The 26,034-nt window shown below is 41.9% G+C and overlaps 1 protein-coding gene across 5 annotated transcripts in view; it reads right to left on the bottom strand.

Annotated features, from left to right (window-relative positions):
- Positions 1-26,034, bottom strand: part of LOC122551426 (partitioning defective 3 homolog B-like) — a 979,113-nt gene that overhangs the window by 412,203 nt on the left and 540,876 nt on the right. For all 5 annotated transcript variants that reach the window (XM_043693310.1, XM_043693308.1, XM_043693311.1 and 2 more), the window contains 4 exons: positions 25,780-25,885; positions 22,222-22,327; positions 21,083-21,213; positions 11,171-11,215 (listed from right to left, as the gene is read on the bottom strand). In XM_043693310.1, coding sequence (XP_043549245.1) covers positions 11,171-11,215; positions 21,083-21,213; positions 22,222-22,327; positions 25,780-25,885 — 388 coding nt within the window. The remainder of the gene's footprint in view (positions 1-11,170; positions 11,216-21,082; positions 21,214-22,221; positions 22,328-25,779; positions 25,886-26,034) is intronic.

The following is a 26,034-nucleotide window of genomic DNA, read 5'->3' as shown; positions in this document are numbered from 1 at the left end:
GACCAGCTATCCTTAATAGCCACACACGCAGATGACAGGCAACATGAGTTTGACTGGGACAACACTACTATTATAGGACAAGCCAAACAGAGAACAGCCAGGGAATTCCTAGAGGCATGGCACTCATCCACAGATTCTATCAACAAACACATCGACCTGGACCCAATATACCGGCCACTGCAGCGGACAGCTGGAACTGACAACCGGAAGCGGCAGAGACAAACCACTATAAATGCTGGAGGAAACAACACAGAAGCGCTTCACAGGAGGCTCCCAAGCACTGAGGATGTCACCTAGACAGGAGACGAAACGTCTGCAACACAAATTCCCAGCTCGGCGAACAGAACCACAACAACGAGCAACCGAGCTACAAATCTTCTCACAAACTTTGATCACATTCCTGATCCCAATGCCAATTCTTCATTTCTGCAAGACCAACCTGAGTGCGACTTTGCTGCATGTGGGGACTTTAGGATACCACCTCCCCTTTATAACGGGTTAGGATCATAGGATCTCTACCGTGTGGAAAAAGGCCATTCTACCCATTCTACCCCATCCCCGTAACCTCATATATACCATGGCCAATCCACCTAGCCGACACATCTTTAGACTGAGAGTACAAATTGGAACACCTGGAGAAAACCCAGCAGACACGGGGAGAGTGTGCAAACTCCATACAGTCACCCAAAGCTGGAATTGAACCCGGGTTCCCGGTGCTGTGAGGCACCAGTGCCCACACTGAACCAATGTGCCACCCCTGGGTTAATGGTCAGCATTCAGTTATGCATTGAGCCATAATGACTGAGACCTTCTTACCACCGCTGCCTTCTTCCTCCTTCACAGTCACTGAAATGCAGAGTCTTCTTTCACTTGTTCTGCTATTGAGGATTTTTTGAACCTTGCTTTGTCTGCCACCCCAACTGACCGTTTCGCCACCGGGGGCCCTACCAGGAGTACAGAGTTCCCAAAGCATCACTCAAGGGATGGTCAGGGCACACAAGCATCTCCACAACATCAGGGTGAGTCAATCACAGCAGAAGACTCAACCTCTGAATGGGCCACACTGGTTGAGTGACTGCTCCAGTTAAGTTTATGGTCAACAATGAGCATCATAATATTGATAGTTAGTGATGGAAATGCCACTGAATTTCAAAGGGAAGTGATTTTGCTGGAGCTGTCTCTAGCCTGACAGCAGTGTAGTTCATGTGTTGGCATTTTTCAGGTCAAACCTGAATATTGTCTACTTCTTGCTTTACGGGGCAACAGACCTCTTCGTTATCTGAAGAACTGTGTATGGAACTGATAATTGTGGTCTTGGTTGGCTGTAAAATATTTGAGATCATTTTGAAGTATGAGAGATGCTATGTAAACATACAATTATAAAAGTCTTTCTTTCTGTTATAAATGCCAAAGTGTGACTGACCACAAACAGCTCCCTCTTGCTGCAGAAAAGCAAGAGTGCTCCTGAAAGAGTCTCTCATCCAAGGCGAAGTCGGGAACACTCCGTTGCCATCAAAATTCCCAGCTATAAATACCTGAAGACAGGTTGTAATTTCAAGCATCAGGTGAGGCTGGGACTTGAACTTATGTGTTTGAACTTCAGGTTGAAAGCCAAAACAATAAAACCATTGGTGCATCTGGTTTGGTTCCCAGCTTTCGGTTTTTAATTGAAAGGGGCAAAGATCATTCTATTGAAGACCTTCAAAGTCAGTCTCAGCCTTTAGAAAAGCCAGCTCTGGGGGGAGAAATGCACTAAATCTCTTTTGTCAACTCAGCTGCCAAACTAAATCAACTACATACTTCACCAGCATCAGCATCTCTTTAAGAAAACCACATAACTGTTAGTAAATTGGCACATTTCTTAGAGGTAGACATCTGGAGAAAAAAAATTAGAGCTGCTGGAATAAGGCTGGATGACTTAAGGAGGTGCACTTTTCTGTTAATAAAAATGGGTGATGGAGGAGAAGAATAAACGACTGACTTTCTAATAAGAAGTCAAAGTGTAGAAGTGAGTCAACAATGAATGCTGGAACTACTGAATATGATGCTGTGACCAACTCCTCAACAACTGCATTCCGCATGCATGCTGCCAAACATTAAGGACTAATCTATCACAGGAAAACTAGAGGAATCACCAGCATTAATAACTCTGTTCCTTGCTTGCAGAAATGGATGGGGTAACTGAATCCAGCTGCTGCTCACATACTGATCTAATTCCAATTCTTTTAGGTTTCCCTAACAAGACATATTTCTAGAAAATACAGAATGGATTGCAGCAGGGAGTGAATTACAAGACTGTAATCTAATTGAAGTGAGTTCAGATGGCACTGTAATCTCCAGGAGTGAAGCTTCAGCACAGTAATGAACCTCACCTGAACGTATATGATTAAACTGCAGTCTGGTTATTCCTCCTGGTTTTTTGTTTTGTTCTCTCTGTATTATATATGTATATATCTATAATATACACATTCACACACACACACACACTGAATAATGTAAAGCAACAATCATATCTAAAATTCTTATGGTTTCCAGCTGTCATTCATTTCTTTTAACATATTCTGGGTCTCTGGAGTAAACAGACTCCTGAAAATCAAGACTAAGGTTCTCACTGAAGAGCTTTACAGGTCAGTTCCGCTAAATGATAACAGCACAATGAAGTCTTGGCAGATATAGAGGTCCCAGTGCTGGATCTCTGAATGGACTGAACATGCTGCCAGTAATGCTACTGAACAGATGCACTGAAAGGGGAATCCCTGCCTTTTTGGCAGGTGTCATCCTGGCATGTCTGTGAGATCATAGTGTGTGCATCATGAGACGCTTGGAGCATCGAGCTATGAAGCAGAGCACGGCAAATATAAAAGATATTCTGAAGAACAAAACAGAGAAGCAAAGCAATTGTTGCAAGGAAACAATTTGCAATTACATAGTACAACGCAGGATTTTACAGCACAGAAACAACTGGCCTGTTCCAGTGTTTATGCTCCATTAGAATCACCTCCACACATTACTTCATCTAACTCCATCAAACCATCTTCGAATCCCTTGTATTAATCTAGTTTTCTATTGAATGCATCTGCTCTCAATAGCTCCCTGTAGCACCGAGTTCCATAATTTCACCCAATCTCTAGGCAAAGTCATTCCCCCTGAATGTCTTAAAGGAATTGTGAGCTTCAACGGCATATTTATGAACCGTTGTTTTAGTTTCCTCCACAATGCAAACATCTGTTCTTCATTCCTCATTTTGAGGATCTCTGTCAGGTGAGCTCCTCAGCCTTCCCTTTTCATTGGAGAGAGCACCTACCTGTTCAATCTTTTCTGTTACAAGCTCTCAGTTCTGATTTTAATTCTTGTATATCTTTTTGCCACCTGATCCACGCTCAACCCCATACTGTTGATCCACCAAATCGCATCGGCTAGGGCTTGTTAATGGATTCCTTGATTCTGTGGTTTTTATTTACCTTATAATGAACATACAAGAATTTCATGGAACAGAATACTTACCATGCACTGTTTAGGTGGGACTTCGCTGTAAAAGTATCAGACTGCCTTGTAATTAATTTGCAAATCGGCAAGCAATTTGAGGCAGTAAAAATCAGAACATGTTGGTTGATTTTTTTTGCTAGTTGTCTCACCCAGCAGCAATTTGGCATTGGAAAAACCTTTTCTTTTGGCCTTTGAAAGTTTGAACATTAATCGCTCACTGAACTTGCCACAGAAATTTAGGTTCAGTAATTAATAGTTTGAGAGACTTTTTCAATGATTCGTTCATGAGTAATGCAATGTCGATGTTCACTTTCCAATCAAGAGAGATTCAATTTAAACTGCAGAGTCTCATTCCATCAGGTGGTAAATTGTTCGGAGAGACTTTTTAAATAGGTCACTTCTTCTTTTTGGTTTTCTTTTCAGTCTCTTCTTTCTCTTTTAATACAACCTTTCCTTGTATGTACACAGTTTGGTTCAAACACAGCTTATTTCCTTCTCCATCACTCAAACTCTGAACTGCATTTCTTTAAGTAATGGTACTGTTCGCCCTAAAGCACTGTGGACGCTGTAAATCAGCAACCAAAACAGAAATTGCTGGAAAAGCTCAGCAGGTCAGGCAGCATCCGGGGAGCAGGAGAATCGACGTTTTGGGTATAAGCCCTGCTTCAGCATCTGAGGAAGGGTCACTCAACACAAAATGTTAACTCTTATTTCTCTCAACAGAAGCTGTCAGACCTGCTGAGGTTTTCCAGCAATTTTTATTTTGGAACTGCTGGTCCCATCAATTAATTAGGTCACAAATGTTGCCCTAACAGCATCATTAGCAGCATGCCTTCCCAACAATTTGTAAAGTAAAAAGTGCAGAGAACAGTCCAACTAAAAGTGGATCACTAACGAGATGCCCTGCTCCAAACAAAAAACACAGCTGATTAGGACGATAAGTTAGGTGTTTATCAGCTATCCGTAAAAGGAAACCTATATCAAGAACAAAATACCATGACTCTGCTGGGCAAAGAGATTTTATTATTTGCAAAGCAGGACAGGTCAAGTTAGAATACTTCTGCTGGAAAAACTCGAGGCAAGAACTAATAATTACAAGAATATCAACACCCTTTTCAGTGGGGGACTGTTTTGGAAGTCAAGTACTATTTTGGCATCACCCACAAGCAACACAATATGATGTGCACTCATAAATAGATTAAGAACAAAAAAAAACTTGCCTAACACAGTTACAGGGACAGTGATGTCCCTTTGATAGATTATGCTGTGCACTGATGAGAATGGGGAATATGGATCGCAACATGATGCACTATTAAATGGATATTACTGCCACAATGGGGAGTTTGCGGCAGGATCAGTTCCTAAAACACACTGCTCCAAAACCTCAGACTTTATCCCCCTGTCGATCACAATGGGAAGTTTATTCTGCTGCAGAGACTTTATATCTCTGCTAATGATTTTCTATTTCCTCGAGGTACATAGCAGGGAGGGGAATAATCCAGAATGAAATGAATCATTTTTGTTTTATCCCTTCAGCAAAATACAAGCTAGGTCATCGGATTATCCTCTCACTTATAAATTTGCCGGTTAATCTTTGGATGGTTGGACTAATATGGTTTCTATTAACAAACAAGTCGGACACAAAGTAGACTAGAGTTTTGCCCTAAGAAAATATCCATTGACTAAGGTTCAAAATGACCACGACGTAAATCTGCAATTATGCCACAAAAAGGTCTAGTATCACAAGTAATGGTGCTGTCCGCAATACGACAATAATGACACGCTTCAATGATTGTAAAGCACATTGGGATGTCTGATGATTGCGGAAGGTGGCACGCAAATGGAGGTATTTCCTTCAGCTCTGCAGAAGGATGAGCTATGTATTCCATGACCAGTTATAAAAGATGCATCAGTTTTCAATCTTGCATCGTCATCCTCTCAAAAGAGATCACACTGGAGCCATTATGGAGAAGGTGCAAAGCAAGGCAGATATCTAATATTCACCAGGAGGCCCTCTTGATACATGCTCAGGAAGGAGTGGATTTGGGTAGGTGTGAATGATAATGTCAGAAATAAAACCCCAAGGACCTGGATGCAGAGTTGAGTAACCTCACATTGGTGGACTAGATCAATTCATTATCATCAATGGTACCGACAGCACTACACTGCATCACACTGTGCTCAATTCACTAGACCACCTTCAGTTACCAATAACTCCGTCAGGCAGGACTCGTTCCTGGCATTCACGTGTTCCAGGTGCTCCTTAAATGTACCCTCACACATGTAGCGATGTTGCAAGCCTCACCCCCATATCTCTCTCAGGCTGGTCAACTAGGACAGCCGCATCAGCCTACAGATTACAAAACAGTCTCTGATGCACCGCCTTCCGTGGTAACAGTTATGGTCGAATAATCAATCACTTGTCGGGGATCAATTAACTGAGTGGGTTAGTTCATTTAAGATAGTAAAACACATAAGAAGTTCTGAAGCAGGCATTACAACAATCAACTTAGTTCAGTGTGTGCAGCTTTCAGACACACAACGAACTGACAGGCAGAGTCGCAACATTACATAGCACACAAAGTCCTAGAGGGTGAACTTTCTTAAAGGCAAAGTACACATATGTAAAACTATGGGTGTGTCTGCATGGCTTAATCCCCATGTTGTAGGCAGCACTGCCCATTACTCATCATTAAAAAAAATCCTGAACAAACCAATTGAGCCCATTGAAAATACTTCACCATTTAGTAAGATCATGATTTAGTTGATTGTGGCATTAAGTCCACTTTTCTGTCAACACTTCATGACCATGGACTCCCTTGATTATCAAAAATCTGAATATTTTTTAAGACTGAATTAGACAATGTTCCAGCTTCTGCGATGCTCTGTGTAAGAGAATTCCAAAGATTAATGACCCTCAGAGAAGAAATTCCTCCTCTTCTTCATCTCAAATGGGAGACCCCCTTACTTTGAAAGCAGAGCTTTCTCTACAAACCCCCACAACGTCCTTGCAGAATCTGTGATGCCTCTGCAAAATCTTCTTTGTTTCAATAAGATTGTCTCGTATTCGTCTAAACGTCAATGATCCCAATAGGTCTAATTTGCTCAACCTTTCCTCATAGGACAATGTCTTCATCCCAGGAATCAGCATATCCTGAACTGTGATGGTCACTGCTGAGGCAGTGGCCAGCAGAAGGGCTGAGAATATTCAAGATGCTGGTACGCTCATATCAAAACATCTTTCCCAATTTCCACTTGTCCTCACCCCGAATTTCTTCTGGCCGGCAAACCACATGTCTTACCTCACACCTACTCCATGAAGCATGTCCCTTACTTCTGCCTTTCTCATGTCAAATATTCAAGATATGCAACCTGGCCAGGCAGTGGAGAAAGCATAGGGGAGCAGCGATGGTGAAGACGTAGCACTCTCTCTTAATTTTAGGCATACAATCACAGGAACAGATGGTGGCAACTCAATGTACCTTAGGGGCCAACAGAAAGGCAGAAATTGCACATGATGAGATATCAGGCAACAAGTGACTTGTACACAGGGCAGGAGACAAGGGCAACACAGATGCCAGCTCAGCAGGAGATGAGGTCATGTGAAAGTTCTGCGGCAGAGGAGAACGTGAAAACTTCAATGGGGCTGCTCAGAAATAAGCGTCTCGTTCTTATATATAACAAAATGCATCCACATTGAGAAGCATGGAGGAGGCCAGTACCAACTTGGTCCAGGTGTTGCACTGAGCTGGATGTCCAATTTCTCGAATATGAAGTGATAGATAACTTCCTCCATACACTTGTAGACTCAAACAGCGTCTGACATCACAGTTCCCACTGCAGCAGTAGCAACTTCCAGCAGAAGGTAGAGTGTGGCAGTAGAAGCTTCAGCTAAAGTCATAAAGGCCAAACCACTTGTCATCATGGCTGTGGATTAAAGGCTTAAAAGGAGTCTGACGATATCATGGTAGTTTATGATAGCTTAAACACAAGCACCAACAGATTCAAGAACAGCTTCTTCGCCGCTGTTATTAGACCTCTGAATGGACCCCTCAAATTTTAAAATTAATGCTGATTTCACTCTTTGTGCACCTTCTCTGCAGGCGTAATACTGTATTCCTCACTCTATTCTATTACTCTAAAGCATTTTGTACAGTACGATCTGCCTGTACTGCAGGTAAAACAAAATCTTTCACTGTACCTAGGCATGTGACAATAATAAATCAAATCAAATTAAAAATCAATCCAACAAGCTGTCCGCAAAAGAACTACTAGGATTGCCAAGGCAACGCTCCAGAGGAATGACCAAACCTCAGGAAGCTAACATTCATCCTCCCATTCTGGCCAGTCTGCCAGTGTCTGCCAACCAATCAGCCCAAAACTGCTTTTGTTCATGACCCATTGTGAGTAAAAAAATCAGACTGGCTGCTCGAGGTAATTTCCAAGGTTATCTGTTTTCACCTTTACTGAAAGATAACAGCCTTCCACCAGCCATACCACAGCCACTGGAGTAGTTTGCTAAGGAGCATAGGATAGGGCTTACACCGGTGTGAGTCGTTGACTTCTGCATGGAAAATGAAATGATTTCATTTATAAATCTGTTTTGGACTACTTATCATGTATAAGTAAGTTTATTTCTAAAACTTGAGTTTGTGCCTGCATTGTGGCCAAGCAGATGCTGTGATGGTGAGTGACAGCTGGAAGCAAAGTAATGGGTTGGTGGCATCTGGAGAATTAGGATTGCAGTCAACAGTCTTGTACTGGGATTGAGTTCTTACAGAGAATCGGCTAGAAAACAGGCTTTTTAAATCTTCTCCTCGTATCGCTCCTCCTCATGTGAGCGTCTTGCCATATCGCTGGTGACTGGGACTGCCTCCCACGATGGAGAATAGAATGGAATATCCTTTATTCTCACGTGTACTCAAGTGCGGAAGAATAGGAATACAATGAAACAGTTTACAATGTCGCCTCTTATGGCGCCATCTTAGGTACAAGTATCTAGGAACAAACCTTAGCTACAAAATAGGAACAAAGAGAAAAGTACTTGCATTACTTTTACATTACAATGTTTAAAGAATAAGTTAAATGTAGGACATAGTTAGAGAATTGCCATTCTAGTCAGATAAAAACAATTCAAATGAACATTACTTACAGCATCGCAGCGCTGGGGCTTTTCCATATGGTCTGACCACCCACACCAGACCCCAGTTCACACAGTCTTCATTAGAACATTATGAATCTTGACACATAAGTACTCACATTATTTCATTTTCACGCACAGGTCTGTTTTACCACATTGCAGAGTGTGCACGTATGTATAGATTACACACCCATGTTACCACCCACGTATTCAGGGATAGACGTAACTACCCTGCACTACTCCCATTGTTGCACTGTACTGGCTGGCTCGAAAGCAGCTGATGTAAAGACTCCTTCGGAGTCAAGGCACAATGGCAGTCGGTGGATTACAAGTATTGGTCCTCATGATTCTCTGCCTTTGGCATGTCTTAGCTGAATATAAAGCAACAGAAATTCCTATTGGTTTCAGCAGAAGATGATTTGCCATGCGGCACCTGCAAAGGGATGTGCAAGTCAGTCAATGTCACTCTGCACCATGGGAATCCTGAAATCCCTATGAATCCACAATCTCATTCCAGCCATTTCCCCCAGGCATGAAAGAATGAAGCATAATGAGCTCCGAGTGAATGGGGAACGTCAGTCACCTCTGTTAAGCATCAATAGATGACAGACTGTGAGACTGTACAAATATCTCCAGTCTCAGCCTAGAAGGAATGGGGATGCAAGAAAGATCATTGCAGCAGTCACCTTCACAAACATCAACAATGCCATTCCTTCCCTGCTCTGAGGTTGTGGTTGCACTGTGTGGAAGATTTCAGTGAGAATGTCTTTTCTGAAGCATAAATTTCCCAGTCCCAAGGTGGCAGGACAGTTGGGAAAGTTGCAGTCTTTGGCATTTAGTCATGACCGGCAGACAGTGATGTTTCCCAGTGACACCATCTTCATATTCTGATGCCTACCAAGTGGAGCTTAAATAATTGACCATTCTCGCCTATCATGGGCCACTTTTCTGGCTCACTGGCATTTTCCTGGTGGTAGCCCATCAATGCTAGAGTCTCTAAGCTCCCACCATAGGGATGTTGACAGATTGCGTGTTCCCAATGGACTATCCAGAGAGGGCAAGTTGCTTAGTACCCTTGGTTTTCAATTATATACATATCCATCCCACGCACACTTGCTGACTTGCCATGGGAGCACACAATGTGACTAGGGCTTCAGGGTTGCCAGCGCCCATGTCCCATCCACACTCCTTTATTGGACGGTGAGTCCAGAGATGGCCAACCAGGAGGCTGCTCACAGGAATATTACTGAGTCAGCTCCACAGCTGGCAAGTACAAGCATGAGATCCCCAACCAGAGTCAACATCAGTGCCCAGAATTGCACAGTAGTGGTCAGCTTATGATTCCTGGCTAAGTTTCAGGGAGTTTTTTTGAATAAATGGGATTCTTTAGCAGCCCTCCAATTCTTGACACCCTGTTCCCTCTGCAAGAAACTTGCCCTGCTCCAGGTGGCCTCTGTTAAGGCACTTCAACCCCTCTTCTTCCATTGACACTTAGGAAATTCGACATGTCCATGGCCTCATCAACTTTTACTGATGCACCATAGAAAACATACTATCAGATGCACAATGGCCTTGGAAGGCCACAGTTCTGCCCAAGAATGTAAGAAACAACAGAAGATCGTGCGCACAACCCAGACCATCATGGAAGCCAACCTCCCATCCATTGAGTCCATTTACACTTCTCATTGCTGCGGAAAGGCTGCCATCATTGAAAACCCTTCCCACCCGGTAATGCTCTCCTATAACCTCTTCTGTCAGGTAGAAGATACAGAAGCTTGAACACACACACACACACACACCCACATCAACAGGTTCAAGAACAGCTTCTTCCCTGCTGTTATTAGACTGAAGTAATGTTGACCTTGCTTGCGCACCTCCTGTGCAGTGTAACCTGTCTACCTCACTCTGTTTATGCAGCTTATGATCTGTATGTCCTTGCTTGTTATGAACTGCCTGTACTGCTTGCAAGACAATGCTTTTTACTGTACTTAGCAAACGTGACTACAATAAATCAGATCAATCAAATTCATTCGACAAGTCATGCTGTGTTCCAAGAGAAATGGCTACAATCACAAATGGCTGTGTGGAGACCTTAAGGATGACAAAAATCTTGAGCATCTGCCAAGCCATTCCCTATCGATCTCAATGAGTTGAACAGCAAGGTAACAATCATATAATATCAACAAGCAACTAACCAGTGACCCCTTCAAATAGCAATGAAGAGTTCTTCCTGCTCCTTAAACTGTGCTCAGCTGTGCAAAGTTGAAAGGGGATGTTAGCTGGACTGTGGTGTAGTAAGGGACATGATGCTTAGCATTCAAAAGAATGGCGGATGCTTCAAATTTCACACCATATGATTAAATGCCGCAATATTGAACGAAGTAAATCCGACTGCAGGCTTGAATTCAGTACCAGATTTAATGGAAAACAGGAAATATTTTATGAAAGTAAAACAAAATTAAGAAACACAATAAATCAGACTTTGACCAAACATTGAGCCACTGGGAATAAATTATTGCAAAGATAAACATCATAACATCTTACCAGATTGAAGCACTGCTAGAGATCTAACGTTGCCTTCATCCGCCACTGGAAAGCACAAAGAAAAGACATGATTAAAATCTCTTTAGAATAAGTTCTCCTTTTCCATTAAGCTCAGTTGATAGCACTCTGGCCTTAGAGTAAGAACACTGAGTTCAAAGCATTATTTCAGACATTGGAGCACAAATGTAAGCTGACCCTCCACTGCAGTATTGAGGGAGTACTGCACTGCTGGAGGTGCTGTTTTTCAGATCACATCACTATAACATTGCAGTTTGTGATCATTGCTGAGCAGAAGGTGGCTACTATGTTGCCAAGTTAGCTAGAATTGTTAAAAATTAACATACAGCAAAGAAGTGTTGGACTTTCCTGAGATTGCGCTGGATAAATGCAAATCTCTCTTTCCACACTCCATGATAGCCCCTCCATGCTAATTGCCCCATGTCTCCAAGTTCCAATTCAACTCTAGTTCATCACAAATTCAATCATCACTCCTCCTGTTCAGTGCTCCTTATATATTGCCTGTGTGTGCCTATCAAATTTGCCATTCAGATTTTTCTCTTTCTGTTTCCACGGCAAGACCAGTATTCAAAGAGCGACACTGGAAATGGCTTGTCACAGTTTCCCTCACATCATCTATTTTAAAGCAGTCAACTTTGTAATCACCTGACCACTTTTGCACTTGCAAAGGAAGGCAAATGGGTCAACAATCACCAGATACATTCCGTCATCCACTAACCTGAGCCTTTAGGGCAAACAATGCTCAGCTTTTTTTTACATTTGTACGTAGCATACATACTTAAATATTAATGTAAACAAATAAATTCAGTGATTTATGCTAATCAGAACAAGTAACAGGTAACACCATGAATTATTCAGTGTCCACAGATTATATTTTCACTTTGATGCAGTGTTATTTACCGTTGTTAAATGTGAAATTGTGTTTTGCAGTCGCAACACAACACTCAAGCAGCTGCAGTCAGGGGGGCGCCAGGAAGGTTTAAAACTACACACTGCTTTCATGAACCACACACAGACTGATGAAAACACCTATGGTCACCGAACTTACTTTGTTTCTGTCTGTCATCCCTTGCAGAGTTACATTGAACTTGCAGCACAGAAACCGGCCCATTTCAGTGTTTAAGCTCCTTATTTATTTATTCTTCTTATTTATTTAGTCTGTCAGCCTACCATTCAATTAATTTCTCTCTTCCCTACTTTTCCTGACTCTCATTAAAAGTATCTCTCCATCCATCTTAACTTTTCCATTTGATCACGAGTTTCCACAGTCCAAACAATCTCTGGATAACAAAGTTTCTCTTGAAGACCGTGATGGATTTATTTGTGATTTTCTTTTTTTTTTACTCCAAGTTTTGGGCTCCTGCAGAGTGAAAACATCTTCTCTCCACCCTGCCCATTTTAAAGGCTCTTTTTCCCTTCCATACTACAGAGCCCAGTTCAGGCTTTAATGATGGTTACAATCGCTTGGTCTGGCATATCTCGCAATTCATCTCTTTTGCACCTTCTCCAGTGTCTCAACTTCCTTTCTATAAGACAGGGCCAGATCGGGATGCATTATTCAAAGCATGCAAGCCCTCATGCATGACAGATGTTCATGGTCAAGAATTAATCATCAGAATGATTCTGAAATTATCTTCACTCCACCTTGGCTAGGGGAGTGGCGCAGTGGTGGGATTCTATCTGAACAGGGATCACAAATACCCACACAAACTGGCTTCACCCTTGCCCAACAATGGAACACAAAGCCAACTGAACCAGCTTGATCAGCCCAGGCCAAAATGTTCACTCAGTAAATTCTGACAATTTTGAAGCATTCAATAGAATTCATTAGCGGCTGAGTCGTGACCTCACACTGCTTCTACAGTGATTCAAATTTCTTAGCGGCAAGAAGCTGATGATACAACCGGGAATTCCTATTTCATTGCTTTTCCCCCCCACCTCGATCCTAAACATCATTATTCGTACATTTGTGATGATGTATTGATGTAGTATTTATACATGGCTGGAGAGTTGGTGGGTATGGTTGTGGAGGGGATTAATAGATAAAGCGCATGGGACAGTCAAATTGTTGCCATCAGCGCCAAACTTCAGAGGGTGCACTGACCCCTTCAGATTTCCCCTCAATGCGTCACATTCAACAAGAATATATTTCTTCCAAAAGAAAAACCAAATTAAGTCACCTACAGAATAGGATTGCCTGTCTTTCAAAGATCACTTGTAACTTCTACGGCTAACCCTCAAACAAACCATAACCCAGGAAGATGTTAAATCAGTGGCAGATTAATCAGGCACTACCTGGAACAAGGTGACAAAACGGGTTTGGTGGCAACAATCATTTAGGAGCCACCAAATTGCCACAGTTTCCCATAACCTAACCTGCCAAATTCAAACTGTGCAGCCCCATGTAGTAAGCAGTGATTTACTTCAGCTGAAAAATTTACTAACAAGTGAAGAGGATGAATATCTGATCACACAGAGATGATAAATGATCTTTTATTTCATGTTTGCTGTAAATCTAGATTTCTATGTGCTGTATAGTGCTGAGACTGGTTTATAAATCAGAAATCAAACAAATTAGGGCTGTTGCTGTTCCACAAAATACTCCTAACAACCCAAACTGATATGGAATATTAAAACATAACTTTATCCAGTATTTAGCCACATGTAGCCAACATTAACTGAATAGGTACCATAGTGTATCCAGCACTACAGGAAGAATTTGATTCTTTTAAAACATATTGCAGATTGCTGATTAGAAAATTTAAGACCTTCAATGTGCTGAAGTTATTCGTGAACTATCATAGAAACAGGTGGCCTTCTGCTTTCCATATGCTTAAGCCCATCTAAAGCTCTACTGTTCATATCTTAACCCACATCCAATCTTGCTCACCATACTATCTTTGGTAACCTACCCTGGCTCTCAGATGAAAAGTCTCAATTTTAAATTTATCATCTCAAACTTAAATCGCTCTGTTGCTTTCCCATCCCTAAGTTCCTCAGCTCAATAACTCTCTGAGGCCTGTCTCTCTCCAATTTGGATTCTCGCATGTTCCCCAGTATCACCATTATTCATAGACTTGCCTTCAGCTGCTTAGGCTGAAGCTCAGGAATTCGAGCTGGAACAATCTTTGGCTCTGTACTTGTCTCCTTCAGTGAGTGTTGATGACCTGCCTCTGCAGATCTCTGTCAAATAGTATGTGATAATTAACGTCTGGAGTTTAAGAGTCAGAGGCAACAATTTTGAAAGATATAAAATCCTAAGGAGACTTGACTGGGTGAATGTAGAAAGTATGCCTTCTCTTATATGTAAAAATAGGGGTCATCATTTAAGAATAAGCGGTCAACTATCTAAAACAGAGATGAGGAAACACTTTTTTCTCTCAGATAGTTATGTGACTTTGGAATTCTCTTCTTCAAAAGGCAACAGAGCCAGAATCTTTAAATATTTGAAGGCAGAGGCATATTGAATCTTGATGAACAAGGCAATAATATGAAGGAATATAGAGCCAAAGTTAACAAATCAGTCATGATGTTTGTGTATGTGTGTGAGTGTGAGTGTGAGTGTGAGTGTGAGTGTGAGAGTGAGAGTGAGAGTGAGAGAGAGTGAGAGAGAGAGAGAGAGAGAGAGAGAGAGAGAGTGAGAGTGAGAGAGAGAGAGAGGGAGGGAGAGGGAGAGAGTGTAGCCAAAGTATCTGAAGGGTTTCTTGTACCTAAATCATTTTCTTTCACAGGAAAGATACTTAGCAGAGTCTTGGACAGCTGAGGTTGTACACCCCATCCATTTGGGCAAGGTTTGCTACTGGAAAAGCAGTGTGCAGGGAAAAATAGAATTGAATTGATTGTCATGTGTACTGAGGCACAGCGAAAAGCTTTGCCTTGCGAGCAATATAGGCAGATCACATAGTTAAACAGTACTGATAAGTAAGTAATAGATAAACAGTGACAAAACAAAAACACAGGTACAGGCAAATATTAAGGGTTTGTGAGTCCATTCAGTATTCTAACAACAGTAGGGTAGAAACTGTTTCGAAACTGGCTGGTTTGTGTATTCAGGCTTCTGTACCTTCTCCCTGATGGTAGAGGTTGTAGAAAAACGTTGCCAGGGTGGGATGGATCTTTGAGAATGCTGGCAGCCTTTCCTTGACAGTGGGCCTGGTAGATGGATTCTATAGATGGGAGGTTGGCCTTTGTGATTGTCTGGGCAGAATTCACCACTCTCTGTAACCGTCTCCAATCTTGAATGGTACGGTTGCCATATCAGGTAGTGATACATTCAGACAGAATGCTCTCAATGGCGCACCTATAAAAGTTGACAAGGGTATCCGCCATCCTGCCAAATTTTCTCAGCTGTCTGAGGAAAAAGAGATGTTGTTGGGCCTTTGTAACCAATGTGTCCACATGAAGAGTCCAACAGAGCTTGTTGTGGATGACCATTCCCAGGAGCTTGACACTCTCCACTTATTCCACCTCTGTGCTGTCAATGTGTAGGGGGGGCATGAGTAACATCCCGCTGAAAGTCAATAATGAGTTCTCTGGTTTTGCTGGCATTGAGAGCTAGTTGTTCTCAGTGCACCATTTTTCCAGTCTTCCACCTCGCAGTCATCTGAGATTCAACCGACTATGTTGGTGTCATCAGCAAAATTGTAAATGGCATTAGTCTGGTATTTGGCAATGCAGTCATGGGTATACAGTGAGTACAGTAGGGGGCTGAGTACGCACTCTGGGGGGCTCCAGTGTTGAGTGTTATTGAGGATGAGATATTGTCCCCAATCTTCACTGATTGTGGCATGGGGGTCAGGAACTTGAAGATCCAGTTGCAGAGAGTGGGGCTTAGTCCAAGATCACTAAGTTTAGTGATCGAGGGGATAGTGTTGAAGGCTGAACTGTAGTCAATGAGTAGGATTCTTATGTAGCTGTTCTTTGTGTCAATATGTTCTAGGGAGGAGTGAAGAGCAACTGATGTGGCATCTGATGTTGATCTGTTGGTCCGATAGGCAAATTGGAGTTGGTCAAGAGTAGTGGGGAGTCTGGAGTTGATTAATGCCATGACCAGCCTTTTATGACCACTGAGATTAGGGCTACTGGGCGGTAGTCATTAAGACATGCTGCATGAGCCTTCTCAAGCTCAGGGATGATGTTGGCTCTCTTGAAACACGCAGGGACAGTGGCCTGCTGCAGAGAGAGTTTGAAGCTGTCCGAGAAGACTTCTGCCAATTGATCTGTGCTTGCTCTGACTGCACGGCCTGCTTCTCCATCTGGTCCCATCGCTTTCCTTGGATTCACACGAAGGAAAACTGATCAAACCTCTGATACAGTGACTGGTGGGATAGGTTCATCAGGATTTGTTGAAATAGATGTTACCTCTCCGCCAAACTTCTGCTCAAAGCGAGCATAGAATGCGTTCAGATGATCTGGGAGGGATGTGTCATTGTCTGCTATCTTGCACTGTCGCTTTTTAGAACCTGTGATTTCATTCAGTCCTTGCCATAGTCGCCAGGTGTCTGGGTCTCTAGTTTGGATCGGAATTGGTCCTTTGCTGTCTTAATGGCTCAACAAAGGTCATACTTGGATTCCTTATATTTGAGTGGGTCGCCTGATCTGAAGGCCGCACACCTGGTTTTTAGCAGGTTCTCTATGTCCTGATTCATCCAGGTTTCCTGTTAGGGAACACTCGGATTGACTTTCTTGGTACGCAGTCCTCTACACACTTGCTAACAATGTCTGTGACGGTGGTGGCGTATTTGTCCAAGGTACCTGCAGACTGTTTGAACATGGCCCAATCAGCAGATTCCAGACAGCATCAGAGTTGATCCTTCGCTTGCTCTGACCAGCACTGGACCTGTATCTGCGAGGGGGTCTCTTGCTTGAGCTTATGCCTGTAAGCTGAGAGAAGAAACTCGGCATTGTGGTCAGAGCTCCCAAAATGAAGGCGAGGGATGGAGTGGTAGGCAGCCTTCTCAGTGGTGTAGCAGTGGTCTAAAATGTTCGGGCCCCTGATGGGGCAGGTAAATGTTCTGGTAGTACTTGGGCAACAACTTCCTTAGATTGGCTTGATTGAAGTCGCCAGTTACAATAAACATCACAATAAAATATACATCAGCAACAAAAAATAAAGAGACAGAGCAGTGGAAATTTTAGTAAATTCTTTCCAAAGTGATATGTTTTATAGTCTGAGTTGATTTCTATTGACGTCAGTGGAGAACAACATTGTGCTGGGGACAAAACCAACATTTGAAGAAACTTCCATCTCAGTGAGTTTGATTAAAATTAATTCTCCAGAGTTTGCCAACATGCAACCTCCATATTCAGCATGAGCAACCCTGTGTGACCATTAATTGTACTGGATCCCTTCTCATCAAGCAGCTGAAGTTTCATATTTATTACCACCATGTTTATACTTTAAAATATGCAATATTTATAATTTCCCATTGTCACTGACACCTCTTAGGTTCCAGGTACCAATTTACATTTTAAGGCTTGCAGGCAAAAAAAAATCACCATTGCTCTGTCCTTTTCTGAACACTACAGGGTGCTTTTAGTAGCCATGCAAGCATTTCTGAGTGAAAGTGAACATGGCATATCGAGCGAACTGCTTGTCCAGGTTTTATGCAAGATGATATTGTCTTTTCTTAGTCTCAGCTAGACATGCACTTGAAAGAAATGATTAAGAGAAAGCAGTGGGTCATAAATCAATGTCCAACCGTAAGAGTTCATCTGGAGAGTGCTGCCCTAATGACTTACAGCCATTATCCAAACTACAGCCTCACAGTATCTGACCAGACACTTGAACTTACAAAGGAATGCACCTGACCTATTGGATTTAACTGTTCCAAGCAGGGACTTCAAAACGGAAAGCAACCTGTGACAGATATTCTGGTTGCAAAGCAATTGCTCAGCTGCGCATGCCTTTCCATGCAAGACACTCCGCACCAAATTAATACCAAAATTCAATTTGTGATTGATTGCATTCTCTCCCCCACCTAACTCTCAGCTTTCCCTGCTGATCCTGTGTTTTCTGAAAAACGCACTTTGCCTCAGGAATAGGAACACAAGAACAAGCCACTCAGCCCTCTGAGTCTGTCCTCTCATTTACACTATCCTTAATTGTGCCTAATTTACTGCTTCTTCATTATCGCTGAGTAAAAGTGCTGGAATGTACATATTTACCAACAGCAGCATACCCACCTCAGTCAAACGTAATAAAGCTGCTTTGGGACAATTTGGTTTTATTAACAATGCCAACAAACACCAGATATATATTATTGAAAAAGGTCTGCTTCTTGTCAGGGTGGCTCTCTTACAGCACAAAAGGTTCGATAGGATTTTGATTCAAAAGACGGGGAGAAACTGCTTTTACAGACGGGAGCATGACTCATTAGTAGGCATGCACATTAGACAATAAATAAGAAATTCAGGACATTGCATTAATAATGAGTTGTTGAGACAAAACATTTTTAAGAATCTGGAATATGCTACCTGAGAAGGAGTGGAAGCAGATTTAAGTTTAATTTAGAGAAAGAAATTGAATATATACTTAAAAGGAGAATTGCAGCACAGGCTAGGAAAGAACAGTGAGGTATGACAAACATTATAGCTCTTTCACATTAACAGGTAGGCAAGGGTATGGTTCTACAAGGTAAATTCACCTCCACGATAAATGTTGCACAATGGAAGCTCACAAGCACAATATCCAACTTCTTTGAGGGATTAACAACGATATGTACATTAAAAGTCTTGTCCAATAAAAAGCAACCATAATGTCCACTTTATACAGCTATATCTTGCATCAGCGTCACGAGCAATGATTTTGGCTTCTGTGCAGTCCAGAGATTGCCCATTATAATTATGTCTAAAGTAAGTAGAGCTCTCTGAATTCAAAGAATAATTACAGGGAATCAGGTTCGGCAGATTATAGGGATTCTGGCCGCATTTGAAATGGAAAGAAGCTAGGAGTGTGTCACTCAATGTTAAAGCAGCATTGCTCAAAGCAAACTGCAATGCAAGACCACAAATGACACTTTTTTTTCTACAATGATTTCTCAATTGCCTTATAAGGCTGCCACGTTACTGAAATTTGCCACATTTTCTAAACCGTGATTTCATGTGCATGTTAAAATTGTTGCTTTTAAGAGGTTCCATGCCACTGACCATGCAAATATCTGTAAGAATTTTTACTTCACACACTTGTCCAGATTGGAGACTGAACTTAAAATCAGATACATACTTTGGGAGCTCCTGGAGATCTTAACACACTGAGGTCATGGGGCAATTCCCTCATTCCCCAGGAACTTTGGAAAAAAAGCCTCCAGCTTTGAGTTGAAGTTGAGACTTTTGACTGACTTATCTGGATAGTTACCCTGGAAATGTTAAGACAGAAATATCGTAGGCTAACTCCTGGTGACCAGACAATTGACAACTCCCCACTGAATTGCCACTCACACCCTCCCCTGCGCCATTCAACTAGATCACTCCATCAGACTCACCACCTCATACCTGAACCAAACCCCACCAGCCAACTCCACTCTTGACTTGACCCCACCATCACTCATCCCATCCTACTGCTTCTGCAATTGTCTGCTATCCCCAAACGTAACCTGACGTGGCCAGGCCATCTAACTTCCTCCTATGCCCCTACCTAACCTGATCTCACTACTGCCTGACTTGACAATGCCAATTCACCCACCTGCCACAGCCTCCACTAACATCAGAAGACTGGCCATAAAAAAATGACAGGGGGGAGAACTGGGTAGATTTTTATCTGGTCACCCCAGAAACAGGATTCTGACACTGACCAGTAAATGTAGAGGTTTGTTTACCAAGCCTAGCTTGGCAGAAGGAACAGGAAGAGAGATAAATTATGCTATTCTACCAACAACTGGGTGACCCTGCAACCAAATTACAGCTCAGGCATATACAAAACATGCCAGCATCTTTATTTGCCTCTGACATACCACAACATAGATTAAATACTAGCTGTTTTCTACGGCACTCCCAATGAGCAAGTTGCACCCAACAATCTGCCACCCAAAAGTACCTTGATCCCAATAGCGGGAAGAACCATTGTACCACAGGTTCCAACCTGGTGCTCTTTCGCAAATAATGGAAGGGTTCATTTTGAATTATGATTGATTGTGCATGAAACAGAAGGTACAGTTGATTCCACTTGCACAAGTCCCATCATTGGCAGCTGTGACTTGATTTGTCTGAGATTTCCCTCTGAAATCTCTTCATTGCTCCTTGCTGATTTAAGAAGTCACTTAATAGCTGCCTTTCTCAGCAAGCTTTCGACCACCCATCCTCCTATCTCATTATAGCCATGGTATCAATTTTATCTGAATGTCCTTGGGGCATTTTATTGTACTAAAGATACTCTGTAAATGCAAGTTATTGTTGCTATCTCTTGCAGTCACTTTGCAATACTCATTGTTATTAGAGGCGCCTTTCAGAATGGAATCTAATGGTAACGAGACTGAGTGGGAAGCAAAGAGGGGTCTAGGCCAGACTGACGTGATTAAACCTCTAATATAAAGAGCTTAATAGTCACCACCCAATTATACTTCCCTGTGAATTCTATAAAGGGCACAGTCCACCATGATATCAAAGGAATATCTGCTCAATTTCAGTCAACTCGCATCTTTGGTGTTACTTTTAACCATCATTAATACTACTTTCATCTTATTAAACTCACAGTATAGATTACAAGAAAACTACAGATGGCAGGGCAAGCCACCAGGATTTCATTTAATCCTGGGGGTTCAGATGGACATCTATGATCCACTCAGTTTTTGCATGTTAAACAACAATAGGGTGCAAACTATTTTTAATTTATCTTCTCCGCGTTCTGTTACTTTAATTAGTTTTGTTTGAGTGACAGGTTGGATACTTGGCCCTTACCCAAATCCATGCTCTTGGAACCGCTGATTTTGCCAGGAGACTGCCGCTGCACAGTATTGTTGGCCTGATATTCTGCAACTCCAGCCGTCGGTCTTTGGTGCAGCGATTGTGAAGCAGAATTCTGGTCAGAACTGTGGGAGCCAAGCACAATTAAAACCTTTCCTGTGAAGTAATTTACTGCTGCAACCTCATATCAGATAGTCACATTGAGTTAGCTGTAGAATGGCAAACATGGGTCAAAGTTTTAGGAATTTATTGATCCAGTGGATTGATCTACAAACTGGTTACACGGTCAGCCACTGCTCAGTTGGTAGGCATTTTGCCTCCAAATTAAAAGTTTGAGAGTTCAAGTCCTACTCCAGAGGTTTAAGTACAAATAGCACTCCAGGGAGAAAATGAAAGAAATGACTGACTGATGTGCTGTCATCAATAACAACCCTTGCAATAACAGAATAGCTACTCAAATGGTGCCCAGTGGCATATGAGTTGGGCTATTGTTCTGCAATATGCGTGGCATTCAGTCAAAGGCGTATTTTTAAGGCCAATCTCACAGTATAAATTATTAATACACACAATCTAGCAGTGACAAATATTCTAAAAACACAATAGCACATTAGTCACTCTGCAGAGACTTCAGATTGAACGACATGGCACCTAAGTGGATAGCACATGTGCCAGGGATTTCCATTATTCATTTCCTCAATTTTACCCAGTTAAAGAGTAAATGTTGACTTCCAGAGTAAACAGTCATCAATTATCAATATTTTTAGTTCTGTGTTGAAGTTTTAATTACTTCCTCCTAAGCATTTGTACTCACTATTCATTCATCAAACAAGATCGCTTGACAGATGATCTGATTATTATTGCAATACGGTTTGTGGAACCTTGCTGTGTACAAATTGGCTGCCACATTTCCTATATTACAACAGTGACTCCACACTTAAAGTACTTTAATGGCTGAGAGAGATTTGGGATGCTCTGAGATCGTGAATGGTGCTACATAAAGACAGACTTTCTGACTTTCTTTCACCCAGCAGTGAGAATCTAAATTAACGAGCAGAGGTTTAATCAGCACCACCAGCAAGCTACATTTACTATATTACCAAGTTAATGACTAGGGTTAACTTCTGGTTACAAACCTCTTATCTTCGCGAAAAGACCACATTTTGTATATTCCCATGGCCTCTTCTTCATCAGGATGTGGTGGAAGCAGAGGTGGAATTTCAACCTCCCCCTCATCATTTGCTGTAAACATAAACAAGACTGTAAAATAGTATCCTGGAAACTGATAGATCTAGAAACAATTTGTGCATTAAATTCTAAATATGGAGGGTAAATGAGGAGTGATTTGAAGCAGGTTCACTCCAGTAGAATAAAGATACACAAATCAACTGTGATTACATTCACATGCCATACAGACACATTCCTTCAGTCAAGAAGCTTGTGTCCAGAAAGACTGAAAATGTCTTAATGCAAAACACCACTGAGGAGGTTGACAAGAGTAACAAAGTGCCCATTTTCCTGGAGAACTCAATTCCTTCAAAAGAATGCCTTGTAGGCATAGACCTTCAACAGAAACACTATTTAGCCCTAAATTGAATGAGAGCTAGGGGTGGCAGAGATTGGTGACATTATTACACAACTGAAAGCAGAGAAATTGCCATGAACATGAATGTGGAGAACATAGGGACACATACGAACCCAAGGTTTTATACAATTCCCCATCAATATCCTGTTCCATTTGACAAACGACAGTATTATAACCTGGTGGCAGATCTCATGTGAAAAATGATGATGATGATCCCAGTTTTCTGCTTAGTAAGGGAGTATTCTGCCAACATGTACTTCATGAAATTAACTCAACGAATGAAAGTACTTTGGTAACACTCCGAACATAGTGGGCGGCACGGTGGTACAGTGGTTAGCACTGCTGCCTCGCAGCATCAGAGACCCGGGTTCAATTCCCGCCTCAGGCGACTGACTGTGTGGAGTTTGCACGTTCTCCCCGTGTCTGCGTGGGTTTCCTCCGGGTGCTCCGGTTTCCTCCCACAGTCCAAAGATGTGCAGGTCAGGTGAATTGGCCATGCTAAATTGCCCGTAGTGTTAGGTAAGGGGTAAATGTAGGGGTATGGGTGGGTTGCGCTTCGGCGGTTCGGTGTGGACTTGTTGGGCCGAAGGGCCTGTTTCCACACTGTAAGTAATCTAATCTAATCTAATCTAATCTAATAAGCCAGTGCTATATAAACGCAGGCTCTCTCTTCCCTTTTCTGAGTGCTTGAAGCAGATATTAGACCATCAGTGCCTGTGGAAATGCATCACTGAGTGTACTAAGAGCCTGGGTTACTGCAGGAATGAAGATCAGCAATGTTGAGGATGGCAATGAATGCAGTGGACTAGGAAAGGAAAATAGACACCACAGTTGGAGATTTATTGGTTTTCTGATATTCATAACACAGCTCAATATGGATGGTAGACTGGATGCAGTTGGTTGAGTGAGTGAAAAAGAAGTTAAATACATAAGGAGATTATTCTGGTTTGGCCCTTACATATGAGACTGCCAGCAAAATCATGTGCATGCCTTATGGCAAACACTTATTTTAATATAATTTCAAAATTCTCAACAAATGTGCATTCTATTGACTAATTAAAACTCTGTGATAAAAATCCACCTGCTCCTAAAAAAATGTAATACTATTGTCAGATTAATCTTGCCAAGAAAAGTTGTAAGCCTGAGTTTTTAGTTTCAGAAACCAAGAGGTGATAAAGATGCAGAAAATAAACATGAAAGTGAACTAGCAGGAAATATTAAGAAAGCATGTAAAAAGGAAGGGAGCAGCAAAGTGAACCTATGTCACTATATAGGATATTCAAGGCTGAAATCAAAAGCTTTTACCAAATGTGAGGAATCAAGGGACATGGTGACCAACGGGATAGTGGAGCACAGATTGAAGATTAACCATAATCTTAATGAATGGTGGAGATAGGTTTGAGGGGAGAGGGCATGGGGTATGCATGGTTTGTTCCTGCAGTTGTTTCTTATGGGAGCAAGATTTTTCCTTCAGCAATTGCTGAATAAAGCTTCAGGTTCGGTATCTCTTCTGGAGAACTGGAGAGAGAAAGCAGAGTCAATATTTTGGGTCCAGAGACTATTCTTCAGATCCAGTTCTGAAGAAAGGTCTTTGGACTCGAAACATTGACTCAGCTTTCTCTCCACACTACCACGCCTACTGAGTTTCTCCAGCTTTTTCTGTTTTTGTTTCAGATTTCCAGCTCCGCAGTTCTTTGTTTTCATCTTCATCAGTGATCTGAACACAGTAACACAGTTTGCAAAGAGGAGAACATAACAACTACAAAGTACAGAAGACAGTGCAGTCACATGGTCCATCAAGCACATTCCTCCCAGCTGCTCCGTGTGATCCAGCTTACCCTCAACTCTCCCCCTTGTATGTGATTTTCAAGGTAAGGTCCTTCCAAGAATCTTCCTGCCGATCTCCAAACCTAGAAATGTCTATAAATCTATAAGGCAGGTTATTCATCTTCAACTGGCTGCTTTCGGCAATGAATGGAACCACAGATACAAATTAATAGCCTGCAATTTGTACACTTTAACCACCTATAAATTTTCCTCCTTTTTTTAAAAACATTGCATTTAATTCAGGCATTAATTATTTGTAGAATGCATTAATGTAACTCAAACTTGCTGCACAGGAACAAAATTAGTCCATTCGGTGAGATCATGGCTGATCCATGTCTTACCTCATCTATGTGCCTGTTTCCAGAATCCTACATAGCCTTTTATTTGGTAAGACTATCATTCAAGTTTTTAAATTTTCAATTAAGTCTACAGCTCAACAGTTTTTGTCGGTACGGTGATAGAGGTGATGGCCTAGTAATATAATTGCAAGATGATTCATCCAGAGACCTAGTTAATGTTCTGGTGACCTGGATTCAAATCCTGTCATGGCAGATTAGTGGAATTTGAATTCAATAACATATCTGAAACTAGGAATCTAATGATGACCATGAAACCATTATCGGTTGTCAGAAAAAAAAACAGCTGGTTCACAAATGTGCTTTAAGAAAAGGAAATTGCCACCCTTACCTGGTCTAGCCTCCATGTGACTGCAGATCCACAGCGACTTGGTTAACACTTAACTGCCTTCTAGACAACTCAGAGCTGGGCAATAAATGCTGGCCCAGCCAGTGATGCCCACAGCAAGTGAATTAATTTTTTTAAAAATTAGCATGAGTGTTCCAGACCTTCACTTCCTGTTGTGGGAATAAGTGCTTCCTTTGAGATTTTGGAGAAGATTTGTAGTTCAGGTTGTAGATCAGGTTGTAAATTTGCTCACTGAGCTGGTAGATTTGCTCTTGGGATGTTTTGTCACCATGTTAGGTGACATCATCAGTGATGGAGGCTCATCGAGCATGGTGACGAAACGTCTAAGAACAAATCTACTAGCTCAGCAAGCAAGTGTACAACCTGATAAGTGCCTCTTGACATTGTCCCTGAAGAACATTGCTCTAATCTTAAGGTTATGCCCCTCTCACTAAAGGAATCATTTAATTGTTGAATCAGAGGAATACATCAATTTGTTTGCTTGAGCGTATAACATCTAGTCTAAGCAACCAGCCCCCAAAACTTTGGTCGATCAGGGCACATGAATTTGTTTCCATTGCAACACAGGCTTGCTTACCTATTGTTGCTCTCTCTCTGGCGCCGGAGGACTGGGTATGCCACTGGCTAGTAATATTACTGCTGCGAGTGTTGTGTGCCTGTACACCACCTACTTCCAGACGATCCTAAGAACACAAAAACATTTGTCATGGTTTAACCAGTTTACAAAGAGCACACGCAATTAAACAACACCCCCTTTCTGATATCCAGCATTTGAAAAAAATCATAAGTTTGAAACTGATAAAATACCACAGAACACGAGTGTTACTATCCA

This window comes from Chiloscyllium plagiosum, chromosome 7 (assembly GCF_004010195.1).
Source record: "Chiloscyllium plagiosum isolate BGI_BamShark_2017 chromosome 7, ASM401019v2, whole genome shotgun sequence".
NCBI lineage: Eukaryota > Metazoa > Chordata > Chondrichthyes > Orectolobiformes > Hemiscylliidae > Chiloscyllium > Chiloscyllium plagiosum.
This window is presented reverse-complemented; position numbering and strand designations above follow the sequence as displayed.